Below are 21,872 nucleotides of genomic sequence, written 5' to 3' on the forward strand. Positions count from 1 at the left end.
AACATGTCGAAAGATTTTTGGCCTCCGCGGCGGCCGACAACCCTTCGGTCCGGCTGAAGGGAACTCACCCTACGCCTTCGGTCGCGCCCATTAACATCTCTCCGCGCCTCAGTCCCCACCATAGAGAATACAGGACTAGAGACGACACCAAGTAGGAAAACGTCATCAAAAGTGGCTAGTGAGAGGTCGAGCGCCGCCATTTTCTTTTTTATGAAACCAGGGACGTTGTGCGATTTAATCTCGATAGGAATGTCTTTGACTGAGCTCGATTAACCTTGATTTGTGGACGGAAAATGGAAAAAAAGGCCAGGTTTATGATGATAAACCAAATTAGACATATTAAAACTACACTTATACTTGTACATTTTAGACTTGGCTCCAATGATCGGGTTTATATTAATAACTTTAAAAAATATTATGAATAATTTATAACTCCCTTATTTGTGGGGCGATTTTGTCATTCGTTGTATCAATTTTATTGTAATAAAGAGATAGGAAGTTGAGAGTTATTTTTTCTGACACGAAATTAATACTTTGTAATTTTAGCACTAAGAAAAGTAGTTGGTAAATAAATTTGGTACACCTCTTTGATCTACCGCCACCGTCCATTCGTGTAGAATTGTGAATCTCACCGTCGATGTATTACGCTATTGTTACGCAAGGAATATAACACCTTTTAGAGTAGGCCTAAAAGCTAAAATCTGAAAGTAGAAAATATAATTCTGAGGAATTTGAAAGTCACATTGTTGAAATCAGCTTGAAAAAAAAGGACAATGGTCCTTATTTCAGAAAAATCGGTTGAAAACCAACTATTTTACGAATAAATTTGATTTTAAAAATTGCTTTTGTTTATTTTAGCTTTCTTTTTTTTTTAGCAACTTTTCTATTTATCGGCCGATTCTCTTGATTTTTATATCATTCTTTATATCTCAATGAGACAAGATCAGTGATATACTTTGTTTGTTTCAAATGTAACTAGAACATAATTTGGCTTTTTACCTATCAACCGTGCCTGGATAATATATTCAGCAACGTGGTGATTGTGACGCAACTATGCCATGAGCGTCTTCCAGTGTTTCAACGATGGTTCAGTTCATTGTTGACGGCTGTTTAGCCATGAGTGACCGTAGAAAACGAAAAGGCGACTGCAGATATCAAAGGGTAGGCTTATATCATCAAAGGATGTCTACATGATTGGTATGGCCATATAGGGAACTCATTATCTACTCCCCCATAAAGAATCTGAACACGAGAGGTCGAGCACCGCCATTTTCTTTTTTATGCAACCAGGGACGATTAGTCACTAAAAAGTGGCTGTTGTCAGGTCTGCTCCTAGTAGTCTGTGGTCCCCACTGAAGTTTTACCTCCTAGTGTAGGGTGGCTATTATGTGCATGTCGGTTTTCACCATTAAAGAAGAATTAGCCGTTGCCAATAATATGTTCGATGAGGATGGAGATGATGATGCTGATGATGATGATGATGATGATGGATGATGATGATGATGATGATGATGATGATGATGATGATGATGATGATGATGATGATGATGATGATGATGATGATGATGATGATTTCTTGTTGTTTGTTCCGCATTTTAAGTCCATCCCAAATTGATTCTTGTTTTTGTATTACCACCGCCTACTTTTACCGATACTTCCGTTTTGTTTTATTTTCATCTACAGAACGACATTGCCAAACGATCAATGATCGTGTTTATATGGAATTTTTTAATTTGCAGAGCAGACACACACAAGACTAATTAATCATGGAGGTGGGGACAGAGATAAGTCAAAAAATCAGATCTGCTATCAAAGCAAAGCTAATCGAACTTGGAGCGTACGTTGATGATGAGTTGCCTGACTACATAATGGTGATGGTTGCGAACAAGAAAAGTCGTGAGCAAATGATTTCTGATCTCAATCTTTTTTTGGGTAAAAATACAGACACTTTTGCAGAGTGGTTGCATGGATTACTTGGAAAATTGCAAACTATTTCTGTGGATTCTAATGCAGATAAAGATGCAAAAGAGAAGAAAAAATCAGATTCCAAAAAAGAGAAAAAGGTGAAAAAATCGAGCAAAGGTGAAAGTTTTCAGGGAAAGAAAGTTAGATCGAAGAAAAGTGCAGATACGAAAACCGACAAAACGGGTGATTCCAAATCTATTGGTGAAAAAACTAAACAGGATAAGGACAATTCTCAACATGATAGTAATAAAGAAAAAGGAACAAGTCAGACTGATTCCACGGAAATAGAAGATGTACGGCAGATGTTGGTGACTGTTGCACCCACAGATGAACTTGCAGCAGAGTTAGAAACAACAGAAGCCAGAATACAACAATCTCACCAGGAAGCTTCACAGGCTGGTAAAACTCATTGCTCAGAGTCAGACAGAGATACTGGCAGTGACATCCGTAATGCTACAGTCAGGAGAAAAAGGAGTGCGAGTCCAGCCAGTGAAAGACGTAGTGTTCAGTCATCCAGTGCCCCTAAGAAACATAGGGGTCTAATATCTGTTGTTGCAAATGTCAGCAAAGATGAAGAGGAAGAGGAGTATGACCCCCTGTGCCCTGCCGTTGGGAGTGTTGCGAGTGTCGTCAAAGTCACCAGTCGAAAGTCAAAAATTCCACCTGCCCTTCAAGCAAACAGGTATACCTATTTTACATTTCTTGTCTTAGTCTTTACGTCTTAATCTTAACCAAATGTGTATTTAGTTATTTGCAGGCCTGATATGGGCTCGTAATGGGAATATTTACTGTCAATATTAAAATAATGTCCATTACAATGGTGTGAAATCAAGCCCATATTATTTACATTGGCAATCAGACTTGCGAATACTAATCTTTGCACCCCGACCATAGGTCAAACTTCATGAATGAGGCAACCATATTACATTACAGTCATATCAAAATTTGTAGTATTGCTAATCTAACATTAACTGCAGACTTAACTATTTTCACCTGGATAATAATTGCAGAGAAATGTCCTGGTCCCCAATGAAACTTGGATCAGGTCGTAATAAATATATACTTCTCTCTCTCTCTCTCTCTCTCTCTCTCTCTCTCTCTCTCTCTCTCTCTCTCTCTCTCTCTCTCTCTCTCTCTCTCTCTCTCTCTATCTATCTATATGTTAACAAATCTCTATCTCTTTCCCCTCTTTCTCTTTCTTTGAAAATGAGAAGCTATAACACTATGATGATGTCATTTAAACTTGAACCTGCCTGTAAAATTAAAAGATTTGTCATCATCCCTACCACCACATGTAAATATCCCTTGCCCCCTCATTCCAGCCATTACCATCACCACTGCTGAACCCTCATCGCCACCCCTCTTCGTAATTATCATCATCATCATCATCTTATCACCACCAATATCCAATACAGACCCCCACCAACAGTATCATTATCATCCTTACCACTACCACTGCTGCAGAACTCTGACCATCACCACTACAACAGCTATCATCCTCACCACCAACAATACAGCATCACCATCCCTAACTCCACCACCACATCATCATCGCTACTACAAAATATTCGCCACTACAACTATTACTGCTATGACAGTACCAACATTCCATCATATTATCATCATCATCAACTTTACCAGCTGTCTCCATCACAGCACTACCCCCTTCTCCACCACCATCACCATATTGTATCCTCACTGCCTCTGCCACATCAACATCATTATTTCTGTATGGGGGGCATGAGATCAGGGGTTTTATTTTAGTGTTGTTTGCTTTTTGAATTTGTCAGAAATGCCACTACCATATTATCTCATTCGTCCGTAGTGTTTCATTCATCCTGTTTTGTTGATAAGGGGGAAACCTGAAACGTCCATTTTATCTGTTTTCATATATTAAATTGAAGCTTACACCTACATTCAATTTCACATTGTTATTTATTTCTTTGAGCAGCAATATTTGCATCATATTTAGGCAGTAAAATTAGTGACACGGGATGTACCGAAGAAGATATATATATATATATATATATCAAAGTCGACATAGGGAAATCCGAGCAGTCTTTAAGCTATCTTGTCACCCATATGGAAAGTAACTCTGCTACTACCTCTACTTTATTCTAAATTTGGTTTCAATGTGAAACCCCATTTCCACCCTTCCAACCACCACATCATCCTCACTGCCACTACTACTACAACCACCACCACCACATCATCCTCACTGCCACTACTACTACAACCACCAACACCACATCATCATCACTACCACTACTACAACCACCACCACCACATCATCATCACTACCACTACTTCTACCACCACCACATCATCATCACTACCACTACTACTACAACCACCACCACCACCATATCATCATCACTACCGCTACTACTTCAAACACCACAAGCACATCATCAAACTACTAAAACCACCACCACCACATTATCTTCACTACTACTACAACTACCACCACCACATCATCATCATCATCATCATCATCATCATCATCACTACTACTACTACTACTACTACTACTACTACTACTACTACTACTACTACTACTACTACTACTACTACTACTACTACTACTACTACTACTACTACCACTACTACTACCACTACTACAACTACAATTATTACTACACCCACCACCACATCATCACTACCACTACTACTACTACAACCACAACATCATCATCACGACCACTACTTAGAACCACCATCACATCATCATCACTACCACCACTACTACAACCACCAACACCACATTACCCTCTCTACCACCAGTTCTACAATCACTACCATTAGGTTTTGGAGCTTTACTTCATTTAAAATAAGGAAACTTTGGGATTTTATGTGGCATTGGGTTTACATATCGTAATATAGTTCTAATCAGATATAATATCTATTTAGATTTATACAGTATGTAATACACAATGCCAAATACCATACATACTTGTGTGCGGAAATTCCTCTTTCGGCATTGAAATTCCTTCGAGTGGTGTCTGAAATTCCTGTGAGACAAATTTAAAATTGGTATCTCTGCATGAACTGTATAATAGAATGGGGATCTTGAATTCTTCTAGCTCAACTTCATTTAGACTAACCATGTTACCAAAAGAAAAAGAAATTGCGCCCCTCTGAGGGACATAGTCAAGAGTTGGGCCTGTCTTGGTATTTTGTGAAGGAATATTGATAATCCATCAAACGAAAGTGATGTCAACAGAAATTATTAATTATATTGTTCAAGCAAGCAAATTGGAGTTCAAACATCTTACTCTTACCCATGGAAATAAAACAAAAGTGCCTTAAGAAGTGCCTTTAAAACAATTAAATTAAAACCTGGTATGTGTGTGTGTGTGTGTGTGTGTGTGTTTGTGTGTGTTTGTTTTTGTATTAATTTATCTTGAGAAAAGACACCATGCATTTTATGAAGACCTTGAATGAGATAATTAATCCACTCTCATTGTATCTGAGACATATTACTTACTGTAATGAGTATAATCAGTTAATGTGAAATTTGTGGGAAAACACTAAATCCAGTTCTTTATAGAGACTTTGTAACCAAGGCCCATGTTGGCAGAACTTTAGATATAAGCCTCTCTCCATACTGTGGTCAGTGTGGTGTTGTGTATTTGTCTGGATAACATCTTGTAAACATACGCCATCCTCCCAAAGCATTATGTCACAAGTGAATCATGCAAGCAAGCAATCATTATTATCCCATAGGCAGTAAATTATTTTCTTATTGACGTTAACCTCTCCTCTCTCTTTCCCCCCTCTTGAGAAATATATAGATTTGTACAATTTCAAGTTTGCACATCTGCTGCACACCATATATGCGATCAGTGAATAGTACTATAGTTGTTTTATTTTAAAAAACCCTACCAGACTACTGAAAGTTACGACCGAGTGAGCACTGTTTCATAACACGCATTCACACATGCGCGTGGGGTTCGTTTGCCCCGTCTGACAAGGCGAATACACTTACTTAAACACACGAGGCTAACAGGGCCACTTAGCAGGTCAATCTCGACTCTCATTCTTTTCTTCATTAACTGCTGACTTGATAGCATCTCTGGTTGTCCATCACCTTATTGTAGAGAACTGTCAAATCTTGTCGAAATGAAAGCATGCTCCTCATACTTTAGATTTCAAGCTTCAAATCTTAACAAAACTACAATGTTTTAAAACTGAAATAGATTGCTTGATCCCTAGAGTTTCGGTTTTACCATCATGTATTAATATATAATTATTAAATTTTGATTAGGCTGCGGAAAAAAAGGATTATGGAGATAAATCTTGATTTTCTGAAATGAAGACTAAGAGTTCATATGATTTGGAAATGTTTTTCTTTGCAAAAATAAAATGCTGGTAGGTATTGGGTAAATTTTATATACACTTCAATAAAATTTCCTCCATGCATGTCTTTGAAACACTTTGATTTTGTTTGACATCTTGAAGGAGGATTAAACTTGTCAAAACATTTTGCAATACCGAGTAGATAAATATTGTTTTCAGTCTTTAACTTAAATGAAAACACTCTCTGTCATTCTTTTTTTGTGATAAGAAAAAACAAAACAAAATGAAGCAGAACAAAAGACACTGTTTTGTTTTATTTTTGTTTGTTTTTTATGATTTCATTTTTTATGTTAACGTAATTTCAAATTTGTGATGTAGTAGTTTTTAGGAGGCCAGATTTTCACCTGATGAAGAGCAATGGTCATGTCATCCTATGATGAGTGAAAATGCAAAACATTAAATAAAAAGGTATGTACCGTTGTGAAATTGTGTTTTCATTGAAGTTAAAGACTTAATGTGAAAGACTGAAGCAAGCAACTTTTCTTTATATGATAATTCCTTTATCGTTTTAAAATGTGTGCAAAATGATAGATAGCATTGTAGCTAAACAAGAATGAATTGTTGACAGTATTTGTAGGTTTTATGTTCTCAACCTTTAAACTGATACACTTATAAAAGAAAATTCCAAGTCTTCAATAAAGGATAGTGATAGAGAAATGCCACTAGAGAGGAGCTGTCAGTTCAGATTTTCTTTATTATTATTTTTTTTGTTTGACCTCTCTTTTTTTCAGTGATGGATTGGATCAGAGCATATTGGCAACCAATGTAACAGAGAATGAGGAGACGATAATTGAAGATAGGATCAGAGACTCTCATCAAACTGGAAGCGTCATGGTCCAATTGGATCAAACAGCCAGTTTGGATAGCATCAGAACAGTCTTAATGGAAGTACTTACTCAAAGCAAGGAAGAGATCAGTAGTGACCGCGATGATATTTCAGCATTTTGTCAAAGTATAGCATGCTGTTTACGCAAAATGAATCAGAGAAACCTTGCTATTGCCAAACTCCGAATTCAAAAGATATTATTTGATTATGAGTCTTCTATCCAGTCTGGTGGGAACGATAGATGGACTGCAGCATCAATAAATAATAGTAATAATACCAGTGTTGTGAATAATTCCAGTTTACAAATAAGTAGTACTGGTGGCAACAGATCCTCAAATTGTGTTTCTCAAAAGCAGCAGTGTACAAATACTACAATGAGTTCCAACAACTTGGCGTCAACCGATTGCAATGAATCTACAAATTTAAAATCCAAAATCAAGCCAAGTCCATCCATCAATACTTCTTCATGTAGTATTACACAGGATGTTGAATCTCCCTTACGCATTTCACAGTCACAGTCATCAATCACAATGCCCAAATCAGACAATACCCTTGTTACTTCCAGCAGCAAAAATGATCGTCTTAGTCCCTTTCGTCACCGCCATAATCCTCATGCCAATGTTTCTGAGATTAATTTATTCTCATCCCAGTCTGACGTGCACCTACAACCATCCACCAGTCATGGCAGCCCGTTATTACAACCGATATCTCTCGATTCCCTGCACCTAAAACGCCGTTCAGAACTTGAATCATCCATGTCATCGAGTAAAAGCCAAAATTCTATATTGAAATTTCGTCCTCTTCTTCAGAATGCGCAAACTAGTGGAAGTGGTGCGACGAATCAGAATTCTGGTGCCGATTCTCCAAAACCTCTGAGTGCAGAACAGTTAAAAGTGTTAGCTAAAAACTTGAAAATCACTATCACAAACTCACGTGGCAAATCAAGTGATGATGAAAGTGAAAGCAGTTCCGATGGATCTGATGAGGATACTGACTCAGAGGAAGATGATAATGATGATGAAGATGAGGAGAAGAAGAAACAAGCCATAAAAGGATCTACTGATAAAGAGGGTGGTTCTATTGTAAAAGGAGATTTGAATCATTCTGAGAGGGAAAGAAGTGTAGATAAAAGGGAATTAATTTTAAATGTTCGAGAAATCAACACAACTGCAACCCATGCCAAAGATTCTGACAGGGATGGCTCTACCAGAGCTTCACCACAGCCTAGAAAATGATCAAGTTTGGAGCAGTCCGTTTCTTAAAGCAGTTGGTAGCTTTTTATTTTTTGTTTTATTTATTTATATTGATATACTCAACCTGTACATGGTCTCACGTTTTCCTATAAACTGACGTAATATCTTTCCGCTTTCATTAATGAAACCCAAGTCACATTGCTGCATTGATGTGACAGCTCTCTTGGTGAAAAGGGAGAGTTATAATGTCAATTATAAAAAACCCCGAACCCTTGAGGTGTATGATTGGTTATCGTAGATGAGCACTTTTTAAAATAGTCGAATGACCTTTTTCTTCATGGCATTGAGGGTGCTCGGAGCAGTATGTTACTGATATTTAATTGAGGAATGGGGATTTATGTAAATGACAAGATAAAATGCCTGCATTTCATTCCGTTATCACAGTGGGATTAAATTCTATGTTCACTTCTATAATTTTACCCATTGGCTCTACTTAAGATGCCTGTGATGTAAGGAAGAAAGTTTTGTTCGTTGATGGCCTCTTAATCTAATCTGTCTGCCTTATATTTGCAGTGATGTCATTCAGACCTGCCTACTTGACATTCATGAAATTCATAAAATTTTTGGAAGATAAAAATTATAGTCATATAGTCATTCTAGTTAACCATAAAAATAAAGAAATTACTCTCACAAGATCACTTCAAAATCTTTAACATGATGTCGCCGAGCATCAGCTTTCATTTTCAATAAGTTTTAATGACTTAAAGATGCTCAGGAAGTTCTGAAATTTGAGCCAAGTTTTCCTAATTCTACGAATTTTTCGTAAATAGTATTCAGGTCTGTTCATTATAATGGGAAATTGCATCCTTACTGTGTAATACAATTGTAAAATACTGCATTTTAAAACATATTTTATGTACATTAAAAGCAATTGTTAAGACTGAAACTGAGAATAACATATATATACAAAACAATACAAGTAATCCCATCTGCTTTGTTCAACCAATGAGCAAAGTAGACAAAATCACAAAATTCCTATAGGTAAAAACAATATTAGTATCATAATACAGTATACTTTGGACAGTAGTATGGGTGATTCTTATTGACTTTAGACATCTTGTTTAGTTTGATGGATTATCGATATACTTCATGGAATGCCAAGGCAATGGTAACTAATGATGCCACGGTGGAAGGGCGTAACTTAAAAGAAAATAATATAAAAAGAATAGCCTCATTGTCATGAGTGGATTACACATTTTGTTTTCATATGTAAGAGTTTTATTTGTTGGGTTTTTTTCTTCTTTTCTTTAATGTTAATTTGTCTAGTTCAATTTATACAGTGATTGAGTGGGGCCTTTTTTCCTTCCATAGTGGATGGGGAGTTCATTTGCTTTGTCTTCTATCCCCCTATATCTGCAGACCTGCCAACCAGTACGATTAATCGTATTTTAGTACGATTTTTGGACCCCAAATACGCGGATACGATTTTAGTGGATTTAATACGATTTTTTAAAAGATGTGTGATGTGAATGATCTTAATGATACATTTGATGCATTGATACACACATGTCGTACACCAACTGTTGACCGTGTTTCTGAATGAATGATGCATCAGAGTTTATTTTGATTTGGGATTGATGTTAGCTTTTATATAAATTTCTGTATAGTGCGCACTTTTTTTTCACATGTGCGAACAAAATACACTTTTTTTGCTAAAAAATACACTTTTTAGGGTCATGGAATACACTTTTCATCCTGAGAAGGTTGGCAGGTCTGTATCTGTTTTCTAACTAGTTTTCGGTCTTTGTCTTGGAATGAGATTAACTGATTTTGGCTTGGCTTGGCCTTGGCCAGAGTCCTTAGCTTTTTGGAGATTATATTTTTTTTTTGCCTTGTAAATTATCTCTTTGTTATGTACCGTTATATTTTTTTGTTATGAATATGATTTGTAAGTATTTGTGTGTATTCCTCTCAGTGGAACCTGTGCTTGTGTCTGGATGAGAGCTGATCTCAGAGTACATTGATAATGTGCTCTTGAAATCTGCATCCGTTCCATTTTTGAACTAGTCCCATACTTTGTCTTTCGTTTTAAAAAAGACTATATGGTCAAGAGGGACAACAAGACCAATTATATTGGTCTTCTTGAATGGGTGGAGCTATCTTATGGTCCAAAGGAAAGGGCATAGGGGGGGGGGGGGGGGGGGGGGGGGGGAATGGGTCTAGATTGTTTTTTTTTTCTTTCTTTGGTAGATGTGTAGTTATATATTGTAAAATTGATTATATTATTAAGTGTCTTCTATCATATTTATATTATTTTTAAACATATATTCATTCATCATCTCTCTTTTATATTCATTGTCTCCTACCAACAATCCTCTCCTCTCTCTCTCTCTCTCTCTCTCTCTCTCTCAACATCATCCTCTCTCTCTCTCTCTCTCTCTCTCTCTCTCTCTCCCCTCTCTCTCTCTCTCTCTCTCTCTCTCTCTCTTCACACACACACACATCTCTCTCCCTCTCCTCTCTCTCTCTCTCTCTCTCTCTCTCTTCTCTCTCTCTCTCTCTCACACACACACACCTCTCTCCTCTCTCATCTCTCCTCTTCTCTCATCATATTCTCTCTCCTCACACACACACACACTCTCTCCACATTCCTCACATATTCTCTCACTCCACACACCACAACTCTCTCTCTCTCTCTCTCTCTCTCTCTCTCTCTCTCTCTCTCTCTCTCTTTCTCTCTCTCTCTTTCTTTTTTTTTTTTTTACTATACAGTTTATTGACTCATTTAGGCGCCTCTAGATTTTGGTATTAAACCCTATTCCTGCCCTGTAGGGTACATTTTTACCCCAAGGCATGTTTTTTGGCTCTAAAATATTTTATTTTTCAACGGAATTGCCCCAAATTTGGACAATTCCTCAAAAATATCGAGTTATAAGTCATACTGAAAAATTGTTTGAAAAAAATGGGTAGTTGTTGAGATATACATGCATGACGTGTCTCATGTCCTATTTCTGCACTGTGGGGTACAAATGTATCCCAGACTCTTATATAAAGAAAAAACAAAAATATACTGATTCCTGCACTGTGGGGTACAAATGTACCCCATACTACACATAAGTAAAATACCATTTTTTCCTTTATATCCCATTGTATTTATGATTGGGAGCAATAGCTAAGCTGTATAGTCAATTTTTGGTAGTGGTTCAGTGTCACACAGTGATGCTTTAGGCATAAGGATTAAGTTCAACGCTCAGTCCCTTCGTGTATGACCCACTTTGAATTAATACAGGTATATATTATTAATAGAATAATCTGTTCATCACACATTACTTCTAATCTTTCTGGTCAACACCAACATCATCATCACCGACATTCTTATCATCATCATCATCACCGTCACCACTACAATCATCATTCTCCTCATAAATATCATCACAACCTCAACAATCAACATAATACTATTATTAAACTGCCAATCTGCCTGTGATCATAATTATAACATCACTATTTCCCTATCATCACAACAAACAAGCATCCCCACCCTCATCATCATCACAACAACAGCAATTCCTTCCACTGCTACTGCAACCATCATCACACCGACATGACTATTACGGGGCTGAGAATCTTCCGCCTAAGAACAGAAAGAGGCCCTACAGGTTGCGTATACTGTATGAAATGAAAATTCTATTTCAAATAGCATGTGCAGTGAATTGTGGTAAGGATTTTGATGTATTGGTTATGGTGATTCTTTTTAAAAGGCTGAATTGTGATGATGATGGGCGGAGATAAATCACCACTGCTACTAAAACAACTAATACCATTACTACTATTACTACTACTACTACTACTACTACTACTACTACTACTACTACTACGACTACTACCACCACCACTACTACTACCACCATCACTACTACTATTACTACTACTACTACTACTACTACTACTACTACTACTACTACTACTACTACTACTACTACTACTACTACTAAGAGATGAAGTGAGTAGGAAAGTGCCAGAAGACAATAGAGAATAAAAATTTTGCAGCAGTGATGGGGGTTTGAACCCGTGACCTTACTGGTACGACAACTCCGCCTGGCTGGGAAGAGCGTGACTCTACCGTATGAGCTATCCACGATCCCAAAAAAGATCGTCTCTAACCGTAGTCATTATTAGAGCTCTCTCTCTCTCTTCCCGACTACTTGAGAGTCATCGGCCAGGCGGAGTTGTCGTACCAGTAATGGGCTCTATGACATGAAATTGGGTCCCTAAATTGAAGTTCATACACTGTTGCAACAGTCTGAGGCCAAGACCTAGATGAGTGTTGACAAGACACAAATGAGGTTTGTGGGACTATCCAACATTCCTTGTTGCAAATCACCGCAGCAAGTCATAAAGTATTTATAGTTCTATGAACAGTGATGAAGCTTGCAAGTGATTTCAAAACTACCTCTAGAGTAGTAAATGGTTCTTGAAATTGTTTGATAAATATATTTTGTGAAAAATTGTCATCAATGGACTATGTCCTATTCAGAGGATAGTTAACCATTGCAGCTGTCCATTTCACACAAGAAATTCCAACAGAGTGAGTTTGACAAAACCAGGGGTTTTAATAAGTTATTTTGGATATTTGAAGCAAACCAACTTGGGAACACAACTAAAGATTTCAGAGGTTCACCAGCATATGACTAGTTTTGTAGCAAAGACAAGCAATCTTTATCATGGTCATGGCTGGTTGGATGGTAATAATAACAGATTAGCCTTGGCGTTGTCTTTGGAAAAAGTATTTTCACACATCATCCCTTTGTCTTTGGTGTGAAGATAACCGAATATGAGCTGTAATAGATATTATAAGAACAGAAAGAGGCCCTACAGGTTGCGTATACTGTATGAAATGAAAATTCTATTTCATATGGATGTGCAGTGAATTGCATTGGAACTGCACATCACAAGTATAAATTAGAGATGAGAAGAGGCACATACATTCTACATGAACAACATTTGTACCCAAAGTACAGATATTGAATTAATATTAAAATAAATCTCCATTACTCTGAAATGCATTTATTGTGCTGAAAAAAAGGAATACATACAGTCTTTATATATTTCTCATATAAAGTATAGGGTATATAAGTGCAGGAATAGGAATACAATGATTAAATTGCTCTTATGAGTCTGGGGTACATTTGTACCCCACAGTGCAGGAATAGGAATATTGAGATTTTTTCCTTATGTGAGGGTCTGGGGTACATTTGTACCCCACAGTGCAGGAATCGGGGTTCTTAAACACAGTACAGGAATAGGGTTAAACAGTAAGTACATAATGTCATTTTACTGGAGTTCAGCACTCGGAAAGGGGTCGGTTTATGATGTGTTTGTGTATTATTATTATTACTATTATTATTTTTATTATTATTATTATTATTATTATTATTATTATTATTATTATTATTATTATTATTATTATTATTATTATTATTATTATTGTTGTTGTTGTTGTTGTTGTTGTTGTATGTGTTTGTGTAATATTATTATTATTATTATTATTATTATTATTATTATTATTATTATTATTATTATTATTGTTGTTGTTGTTGTTGTTATTGTTGTTGTTGTTGTCATTATGATTAGTTCCTCCAATCCAACTGAGGGTTGTTTTTTTTAAATAATAAGCCATGGTTTCTTCAAACTTGCTTTATAAACCCCTTCAACTAAAAGCTCTTATTTGCTTACATTAAGCCATATTTTTTTCTTACCTTACAGAGCTCTTCTAGTGAAAGCTATGGGAGAAGCAGAGCGATCCATTGCCATCAAGAGACAAATTGTTGCCCCGAGATCAACAGACAGAGAGGATTCTCCTTCTGAAGTTTACACCCCAAAGAGGAAAAAGTCATCAGGTGGCCTTGAACCCAGTCCTCCACCGTATATACCTTCACGAAAGGAAGGCTCTTCAGTTGGTCTTAGAGCTTCATCAAGCTCAAGTTCATCACATCGGGAAGTTGATCATCGTAGAGGAGGACATCATGCAGATAGTCGGTCTGAACATGCCAGACAAACACTGTCTTCTCAGGATCGCCGGGATCTCATATCCAGATCTCGAAGAATGGAGTTATTCAAGCACATTGGTATTGATCGCAAAGAAGAACCAGTAAGTCACGGAAATGGTAGTCATTCGAGGAATGTCCGTCAGTCACCAAGGAAAACGGATAGTCGGAAAGTTGAAGATAGTAACCAACGGCGTGGGAATTCATCCAGTCTTAGTAGTATAAGACAAGTGAGTGGTAGGAGAAGGGATAATGAAAATGACGATGGTGTGAAAGATTTAAAGATCAAAGCACGTTTGGGCCCTGTTGTACGAACAACTTTGTCAGAATCAAGGAAAAGTTTGGAAACTGAAGACAGCAGTGGTGAAGGGGGGTTTGATTTGAGGAAAAAAATGACGAGGTCTTCAAACAGTAAAGACGATACAATACAAATAATTGTAAACTCATCAATCCCTCCAGCATTAAAAGGTTCTATTGCTTCAAGATTAGGGAAGATTGTAGTGAAGAGGGATGAGTTAGAGGTTGAAGGTCTTCAAGGTAATAGTCATATCAAAGGTGAAACAGTAGGTAAAGGCAGAATGGCCATTTCCACACATGCTAAAAGTTTGGTCAATAAGCAATGCCGAGAGGCGGTTTTGTCTGTGAGTGCTAGTGGTCGAAAACTTCGAAAAAGTGTGAGTCCGGACAGTAGATGCTTTGAAGATGCAGATGATGATGATGAGGAGGAGGAAGAGGAGGAGGACGAAGCAGATGAAGAAGAGGAAGATGCAGGTAATAAAAAAGAAGAGAATACGAGGATTGGGAGAATAACGGAAGGAAAGAGTGTTTCTATAACTGTGAAACAGACTGTCATGAAAGAGGAAAGCAAGAAAGATAAAAATAAAGAAGTTGATGACGACGATCGTAATGACAACAATACATCTCAGAAAGTTGTTGAAGATGAGGAGGGGGAACCAGAAGATTTAGCAGAGATGATTGGGGAAAAGTTGGAGCCAGAGCTTTTAAACGACACAGTACAGGATGAGTTGAATCTTGACGCAGAGGTGAATGCTGAGGACGCAGATGATATAGAGACGATGATTGGAGTCAAAAGTGAGGCAGACAAACCAAAGCCTGGGACCAGGTTTATTGTGACATTGGATGGTGTAGACGAAAGACAGTTATACTCCGACAGCAGTGGAAATGATGGAAAAAGCATGGAATTACCCCCATACATACGGCCACCTCAAACAATGGTAGTTGACCCCTCCAAGAAGCTGTCACCATCCATTGCCACATATGCTCCTCAGTTAACTCTACTTCCTCCTCTGCCACCATCTGCTCAACAAATGGTCCCTTCTGTTGGTATTCCAGTGCAATCTAACATTGGTCAGTCAACTACAATTTCTCCAGGGGCACTACCCCATACACCGTTCCCTCCTGTTCAATTTAACCTCGGAGAACCCCACCCTCTTCCTCCAATCAGCAGTGGTATTATCCGGGATGAGCCCCAGATCAACAAACCTCTCCCACCTAAAATCCAACCTTTCTCAATTAATCTGAAAGATTCGGACGACGAATTTGAAGATAAGGAGTCCAGAATGCAAATCTCACCTTCAACGAGTGGTGGGTATATCAATAATGCATCTTTGACCTCCCTCACAGCTCTTCAAAAGGCAAAAATGTCTGAACGTTGTAAATTCTGGCCTGCCTGTGCTGCAGGCTCTGAGTGCGAGTTCCACCATCCTACTTCATACTGCAAAACATTTCCTAACTGTAAATTTGCAGACAAATGTCTTTTCATCCACCCCAACTGTAAATTTGACTCAAAATGCACACGACAGGATTGTCCCTTCACCCACATCAGTCGGCGTCCAGGACTTTCATCTTTATCCTCATCAGCACCATCATCTGTACCAACTATTCCCTTCCACCCCCCTAAGGCACCTGCTCCTGTCCCATCTCGCACCGCCACAGTTTGCAGATTCTTTCCAAATTGTCATAACCCTACCTGCTTGTTTCTTCACCCAAAGCCGTGTCGGTTTGGGGCAGCGTGTCAGAATCCAAGCTGTCCGTTTTACCACCCAGCACCTGCTGTTATTGTACCGACTAAGGACAAACTCACGTGGAAAGCTCAGACAGTGACAACACATGTGAAAGATATTACACCCACTTCATCTTCATCTAGTCTATCACTGGCTGATCCTGCAGCAAAGTTTCGTCAACCGGTGGCAAAAGTGAGTCCCATGAACTCAACAAATTCTTGAAACATTAGTTGCTTTTATTGTTTTTGATGTTGTTATTAATTTTTTTTTTTTTTAAATCTTATATGTTAGTGTTTTATCGAAATGTTTTTCAAGATATTGTCTGAGAATTTTGTTTCTTTATGTGATGATATTTCTCAAGACTAAGGAAATTTTAAGATTTGGTTCAGTATGGATAATTTTGTCTAATTATGACTTATTCATATTCACGTAACCAGTGGTTTTGTTAGTGAACGGCAATATATACCCAAAGTCATTACATGTATTATGTAATGTAATGTTTGCTTTTTTTTTTTTTTTGATGAAAGGAAAATCAAAATGATTGGATCTGTCATGTACAGTATGCTTGAAGGATTTTTAAAAACTTAACGTATTATTACAACATTATGTGAAATATATCAGAGGATGGGCAATCTCTCCAAAGTATTCTCTGGTGCTTATTTTCCAATGCTATTGCAGTTAATAGCTCAATAATTAAAAATACTGCGTTTTTAAAATAATGCCATTTTGAATGCAAATTAAAAATATTTTGAACTTAATGACAAGCAATTAGAAAGGTCACAGAATAAACAAGGAAACAAATAAAAAGAGAAATAATACCTTTAATAATATGGGTTGTTAAGTCGACCCATGTTTCTATTTCTATTACTTCTTACCGAATGCGAGAATTAGTTTTATACAGATTTTGAAAAATAAACAAAAAGTGATCTGAGTAAAAAATAAATCAGTAGGACCTAACTGTTTCATGAAAACAGTAATTTAATTAGGATGCAATGCTTAACAAAACTTAACTTATGATAACGATAATTTCCCATATTTGATACCTGCATTAATTAATTGACAAGATAACTCAATTTATAATCCTACACTTTTTTTTTTGCCAAATACCCTAATAAATAATTCAGTGGTTTTTGTGAGAGCAAACATTTCTGACTTATGACAAATAAGCAAGAGTTAGTTCTATTGTATTTTAAGGGGCTGGACATCTTTTTTTTTTATTGTGATAAATTCATAACTTTCACTTTCACTCTGGGGTTGGGTTCCCGATCTCCCATAGTGGGCAGGGAGGCACTTGCCATGTCTTCTATTCCCCTATATCAATATGTTTTCCAATTGTTTTCTGTCTTTGTCTTGGAATGAGATGACTTAGTTTTGTGCGGGTGGTTGGATGGGAGCATCACCCTTGAATCATATACCTATGATGTTCGCATGGGTGTACGATCCGATAGTGATGTCGTTTCTTCTTCTCTTTACTAGCCTATCCTGCTTCTTTGGTTTGTGATTGTATTTTTGACAGGGGATATTTTTTTTTCTGTAAATCTTCTGCCTGTTTGTTCTTGGTTATTTATAATTTAGCTTATGATATCTTTAGGTTATGATTTTGATTTACATTTGTACTATTTTTGTTAGATTGCTTGTTTTTTTGTTTCAGCGGTCTCTCATATAACCTCAATTGTGTTGGAAGAGACCTAAAGCAACAAACAAACAAACAAAACTTAGTTTTGTCCTGACCCTGGCCGGAGTCCTTGGCTGGGAGGGAAATTGCCAATTCTATAATTATAATTTTGGGAGATGATATTTTTTTTCCTTGTAAATCATCTCTGTCTCTCTCTCTGTTATTTATTGTTATTTTTCTTATCTTTAAAATATGATTTGAGTGTGTTCCTCGTAGAGAATGAGTCAAATAGTTATAGTTTTGAGAGACGATATGATGACTGCACACAAATGTGATAGAAAATCCTTGTTTCGATAAATCACAGCATGCCATTGGGCCACTGTTATCATGCATTTCTTTTTTTTTCATGAGAGATGATTTTTTTCTAATGTTAACATCTCTGTGTTAGGTGTATGCTACTCTATATTATGTATGGATTAGATAAATAATACAAAGATATAATTTTCATTTTTGGCAAAAATCCAGTTGAGGATTGGATGATTTTCATCAGGTTAGGAACACGGGTACATTTTTTCTGCTTTAGTTATCCCTTTAATCTATATCTAATGCCTTACTTTATCTGACCTTTTTAATGATCTTTGTGTGTTGTCAGTGTTGTTAAACCTCTAAAGACAAGCAAACAATTGACTCGTGTGTGTTGTAAACCCATTATATTAGGTCCAAAATCTGTCTCACTTTATCTCAGGTATTGTAGTATATTTTGGAAGTTAAACGTGCTAACCTATTACAATTACATAATTACACCTTCTTTTTACATGGTGTTGAAATGGCCTAAATGTGTTGTAATAGGTATACAGCTTCTGAAAACTGAACAGATTTTTTAAAAACAACAAAACACAGTATTTCCTTGGGTAGCAATAACATTTGTGTTGTGTGAAATCTATTTGTCGTTGAGTTTGAATGGGGAAATTTAATGACATTTTGATTATTGGTATACTGTATGCATTCATTGGCTCTTATCGTACAATCTGGGTGTGGATCCTGACCTCCCATAGCGGGCAGGGAGGTACATACTGTCTTCTATCCCCTTATATCTGTTTTACAACATGCTTTCTGTCTTTGTCTTGGAATGAGATTACTTAGTTTTTTCCCTGGCCTTGGTCGGAGTCCTGGCTGGGAGGGAAACAGTCAAATGCATAGTTATTGTTTTGGGAGATGATATTTTTTTCCTTGTAAATCATCTCTCTGTTATGTATTAGTATATTTGTTATTTTGTAATGTATAATGTAAGCATTTGAGTGTGTTCCTCTTTGTTGGATTTTGTGCTTGTGTCCGGATATGAGACTTGTAGGTGATTTCAAACTAAGTACATTGGTGATATGCTCTTGGAATCTACATCTGATCCCTATTTGTTCCCAGTTCCCCTTTGTCTTACTTTCTCTTGGGTGCTTTAATTGTAATTCTAGAACTTTTTACGATCCCATTTTCTTCCTTTTTATTGGCGCTGATATAACATAAATGTGTTGCAAGCGCCGTAAACCCTTAAAAACAAACAAAACAACATTATCGTACAATGAGATTAAATGAAATTTATTTTTTTAAATAAACACAGAAAAAAAAAAATGTTGTACAGTTTCCCCCAAAAATCGATATATGTATTGTTTATTGATCCATCTCAATTCTTCTTTCATAACTTTTCCACAACACTATTTTGTTCAATTTTATGCGTTCTTGGAATCTACATCTGTTCCCTATTTGAACCCGTCTTATTATTTTTTTTCTCGTGCTTTCAGTTGTAAATTTATAATTGTTTTATAAGCCCATTTTCTTCCTTTTTACTGGCGCTGAAATGACCTAAATGTGTCTCAAGCGCTGTAAAACGCTTAAAAAACAAACAATCAAAAATAAATTAAGCCATTCACCCCAGTCAAAACATCGGCCATTAATCATGCTTTGTCATTTGGCTCTTCCCTGGACTTTCTTCTCCAGATTTTCCCATGTCTATACACTGCTGTTAGTCTTTGCCTCCTCCGGTATGCTCTGCCACCAGCTATTTCATGGTAGTGCAAAGTTTATTCCTTTGAAAAGAATCTTTACTCACTGGGTGGGGTTCCCGACCTCCCATAGTGGGCAGGGAGGTACTTACTGTGTCTTCTATCCCCCTGTATCTGTTTTCCAATTGCTTTCTGTCTTTGTCTTGGAATCAGATTAGTTGGTTTTGTCCTGACCCCGGCAGAGTCCTTGGCTGGGAGGGAAACAGTTGAATGGTAAGCTATAGTTTTGGGAGATGATATTTTTTTACCTTGTAAATCATCGCTCTGTTCTTATTTAAATTTTTTTCAAACATTTGTAAACATTTGAGTGTGTTCCTCTTGGTGGGATCTTGTGCATGTGTCTGGATGAGACATTTAGCGATCTCAAACTCATTAAACTGATAGTATGCTCTTGGAATCTACATCTGTTTATTATTTGAACCGATTTCCCTTTGTCTTGCTTATTCTTTGGTGCTTTAATTGTAATTCTAGACCTTCTACTATCCCATTTTCTTCCTTTTTACTGGCGCTGATATGACCTAAATATGTTGCAAGCGCCATATAACCCTTTAAAACAAACAAAAAATAAAACAGACATACCATTCCCCTTTGTCTTACTTTTTTTTCCCCAAGTCATTTTAATTGTGCATCTAGAATGTTTTTACTCCCCAATTTTCTTCCTTTTCACTGGCACTGATATAATCTAAATGTGTTGCAAGCGCCGTAAAACCCTTAGAAACAAACAAACAAAACTGGCGCTGATATGACTTAAATGTGTTGCAAACTCTGTAAAATCCTTAAAAATAAACAAACAATCTGTACTGACATTCTTTCACCACATCCAGGTGTAAAATAAGTATCTGGCAGTTAAAGAATTGTCTCTGTTGGAAAAAAAAATGTAATGATTGTGGCCTTACTGGCGCCATGTCGCAAACTATTGACTATTATTGTTTTTGTTGGCTTGGAACCTTGTGTAAAGCGCTTTGAGCGTGTTTAGTGGATAGGGGACTACTATGTATATAAATGCTCAAGGCAAATGAGCAATTTGCTGTTTTTTCTTCTCATTTTTATAGGCTTAAATCTGAACTTCAAATATGATGTGGTACTGGGGTGCATTGAATTTCCCTTTTTACCCGTTTTATTTACTGTAGTTGGTAATAACAAGAAATTAAGTGAGGAGGAAAGTGCCAGAAGACAACAGAGAATAAAAACTTCGCAGCGACAATGGGGGCTCGAACCCGCGACCTTGAGTTGTCATACCAGTAAGGTCGCGGGTTGGAGCCCCCATTGCCGCCGCAAAGTTTTTATTCTCTGTTGTCTTCTGGAACTTTTTTCCTCGCTTAGTTTCTCGTTATAATCAACATAAGTGCCTGCTCCACTCACTATTCTGAATTAAAACTTTACTGTAGTTGTTACCTGTAGTTGTCAACTGTTGTAGTTGTTTTGAAACTGGTCATTTTCCTCATTAATTTCTGCATTTATTACTTTACTTTAACATGTTTTTATTTTTATATCTGGGCTCCTATGTATGTGTTGAAATATATTTTCAATGTTCTTTTGTCTTTCCTGAGAAGAAAACAGCCAATTACATTATATGTTGAGAATTTATAAAACTGGCATTATTATTATTTACTATTGCGTTAGCGTCAGTCTTTCCACAATTTTAAAAGAGAGAGCTTTTATATAGCGCAACTGGGTGGGGATCCTGACCTCCCATAGTGGGCAGGGAGGTACATGCTGTGTCTTCTATCCCCCCAACCCGTTTTCCAACTTTACTGTTTCCTGTCGTTGTCTTGGAATGAGATTACTT

The 21,872-nt window shown here is 37.0% G+C and overlaps 1 protein-coding gene across 2 annotated transcripts; it reads left to right on the plus strand.

Annotated features, from left to right (window-relative positions):
- Nucleotides 1-1,653: 1,653 nt before the first annotated feature.
- On the plus strand, nt 1,654-21,690 carry LOC144978691 (uncharacterized). Of its 2 annotated transcripts, XR_013646572.1 has the most exons (3): nt 1,654-2,647; nt 14,110-17,787; nt 18,134-21,690. XR_013646572.1 is itself a non-coding variant. In XM_078925096.1 (2 exons), exons 1-2 carry the CDS (start codon nt 1,767-1,769, stop codon nt 16,634-16,636), a joined length of 3,408 nt encoding a protein of 1,135 aa, XP_078781222.1. In that variant the 5' UTR covers nt 1,654-1,766; the 3' UTR covers nt 16,637-21,690. The 2 variants fall into 2 exon arrangements, 1 of the variants encoding a protein (XP_078781222.1); XM_078925096.1 differs by having other exon boundaries at nt 14,110-21,690.
- The last annotated feature ends 182 nt before the right edge of the window (nt 21,691-21,872 follow it).

Source organism: Berghia stephanieae, chromosome 8 (assembly GCF_034508935.2).
Source record: "Berghia stephanieae isolate SIO BIC M18660-M18661 chromosome 8, UCSD_Bste_1.3, whole genome shotgun sequence".
Classification (NCBI taxonomy): domain Eukaryota; kingdom Metazoa; phylum Mollusca; class Gastropoda; order Nudibranchia; family Aeolidiidae; genus Berghia; species Berghia stephanieae.

Coding starts and splice junctions, on each gene's coding strand:
- LOC144978691 (XM_078925096.1), top strand. CDS start 1,767: ATGGAGGTGGGGACAGAGATAAGTCAAAAAATCAGATCTGCTATCAAA. Junction 2,648..14,109: donor CCTGCCCTTCAAGCAAACAG/GTATACCTATTT, acceptor CTTACCTTACAG/AGCTCTTCTAGTGAAAGCTA.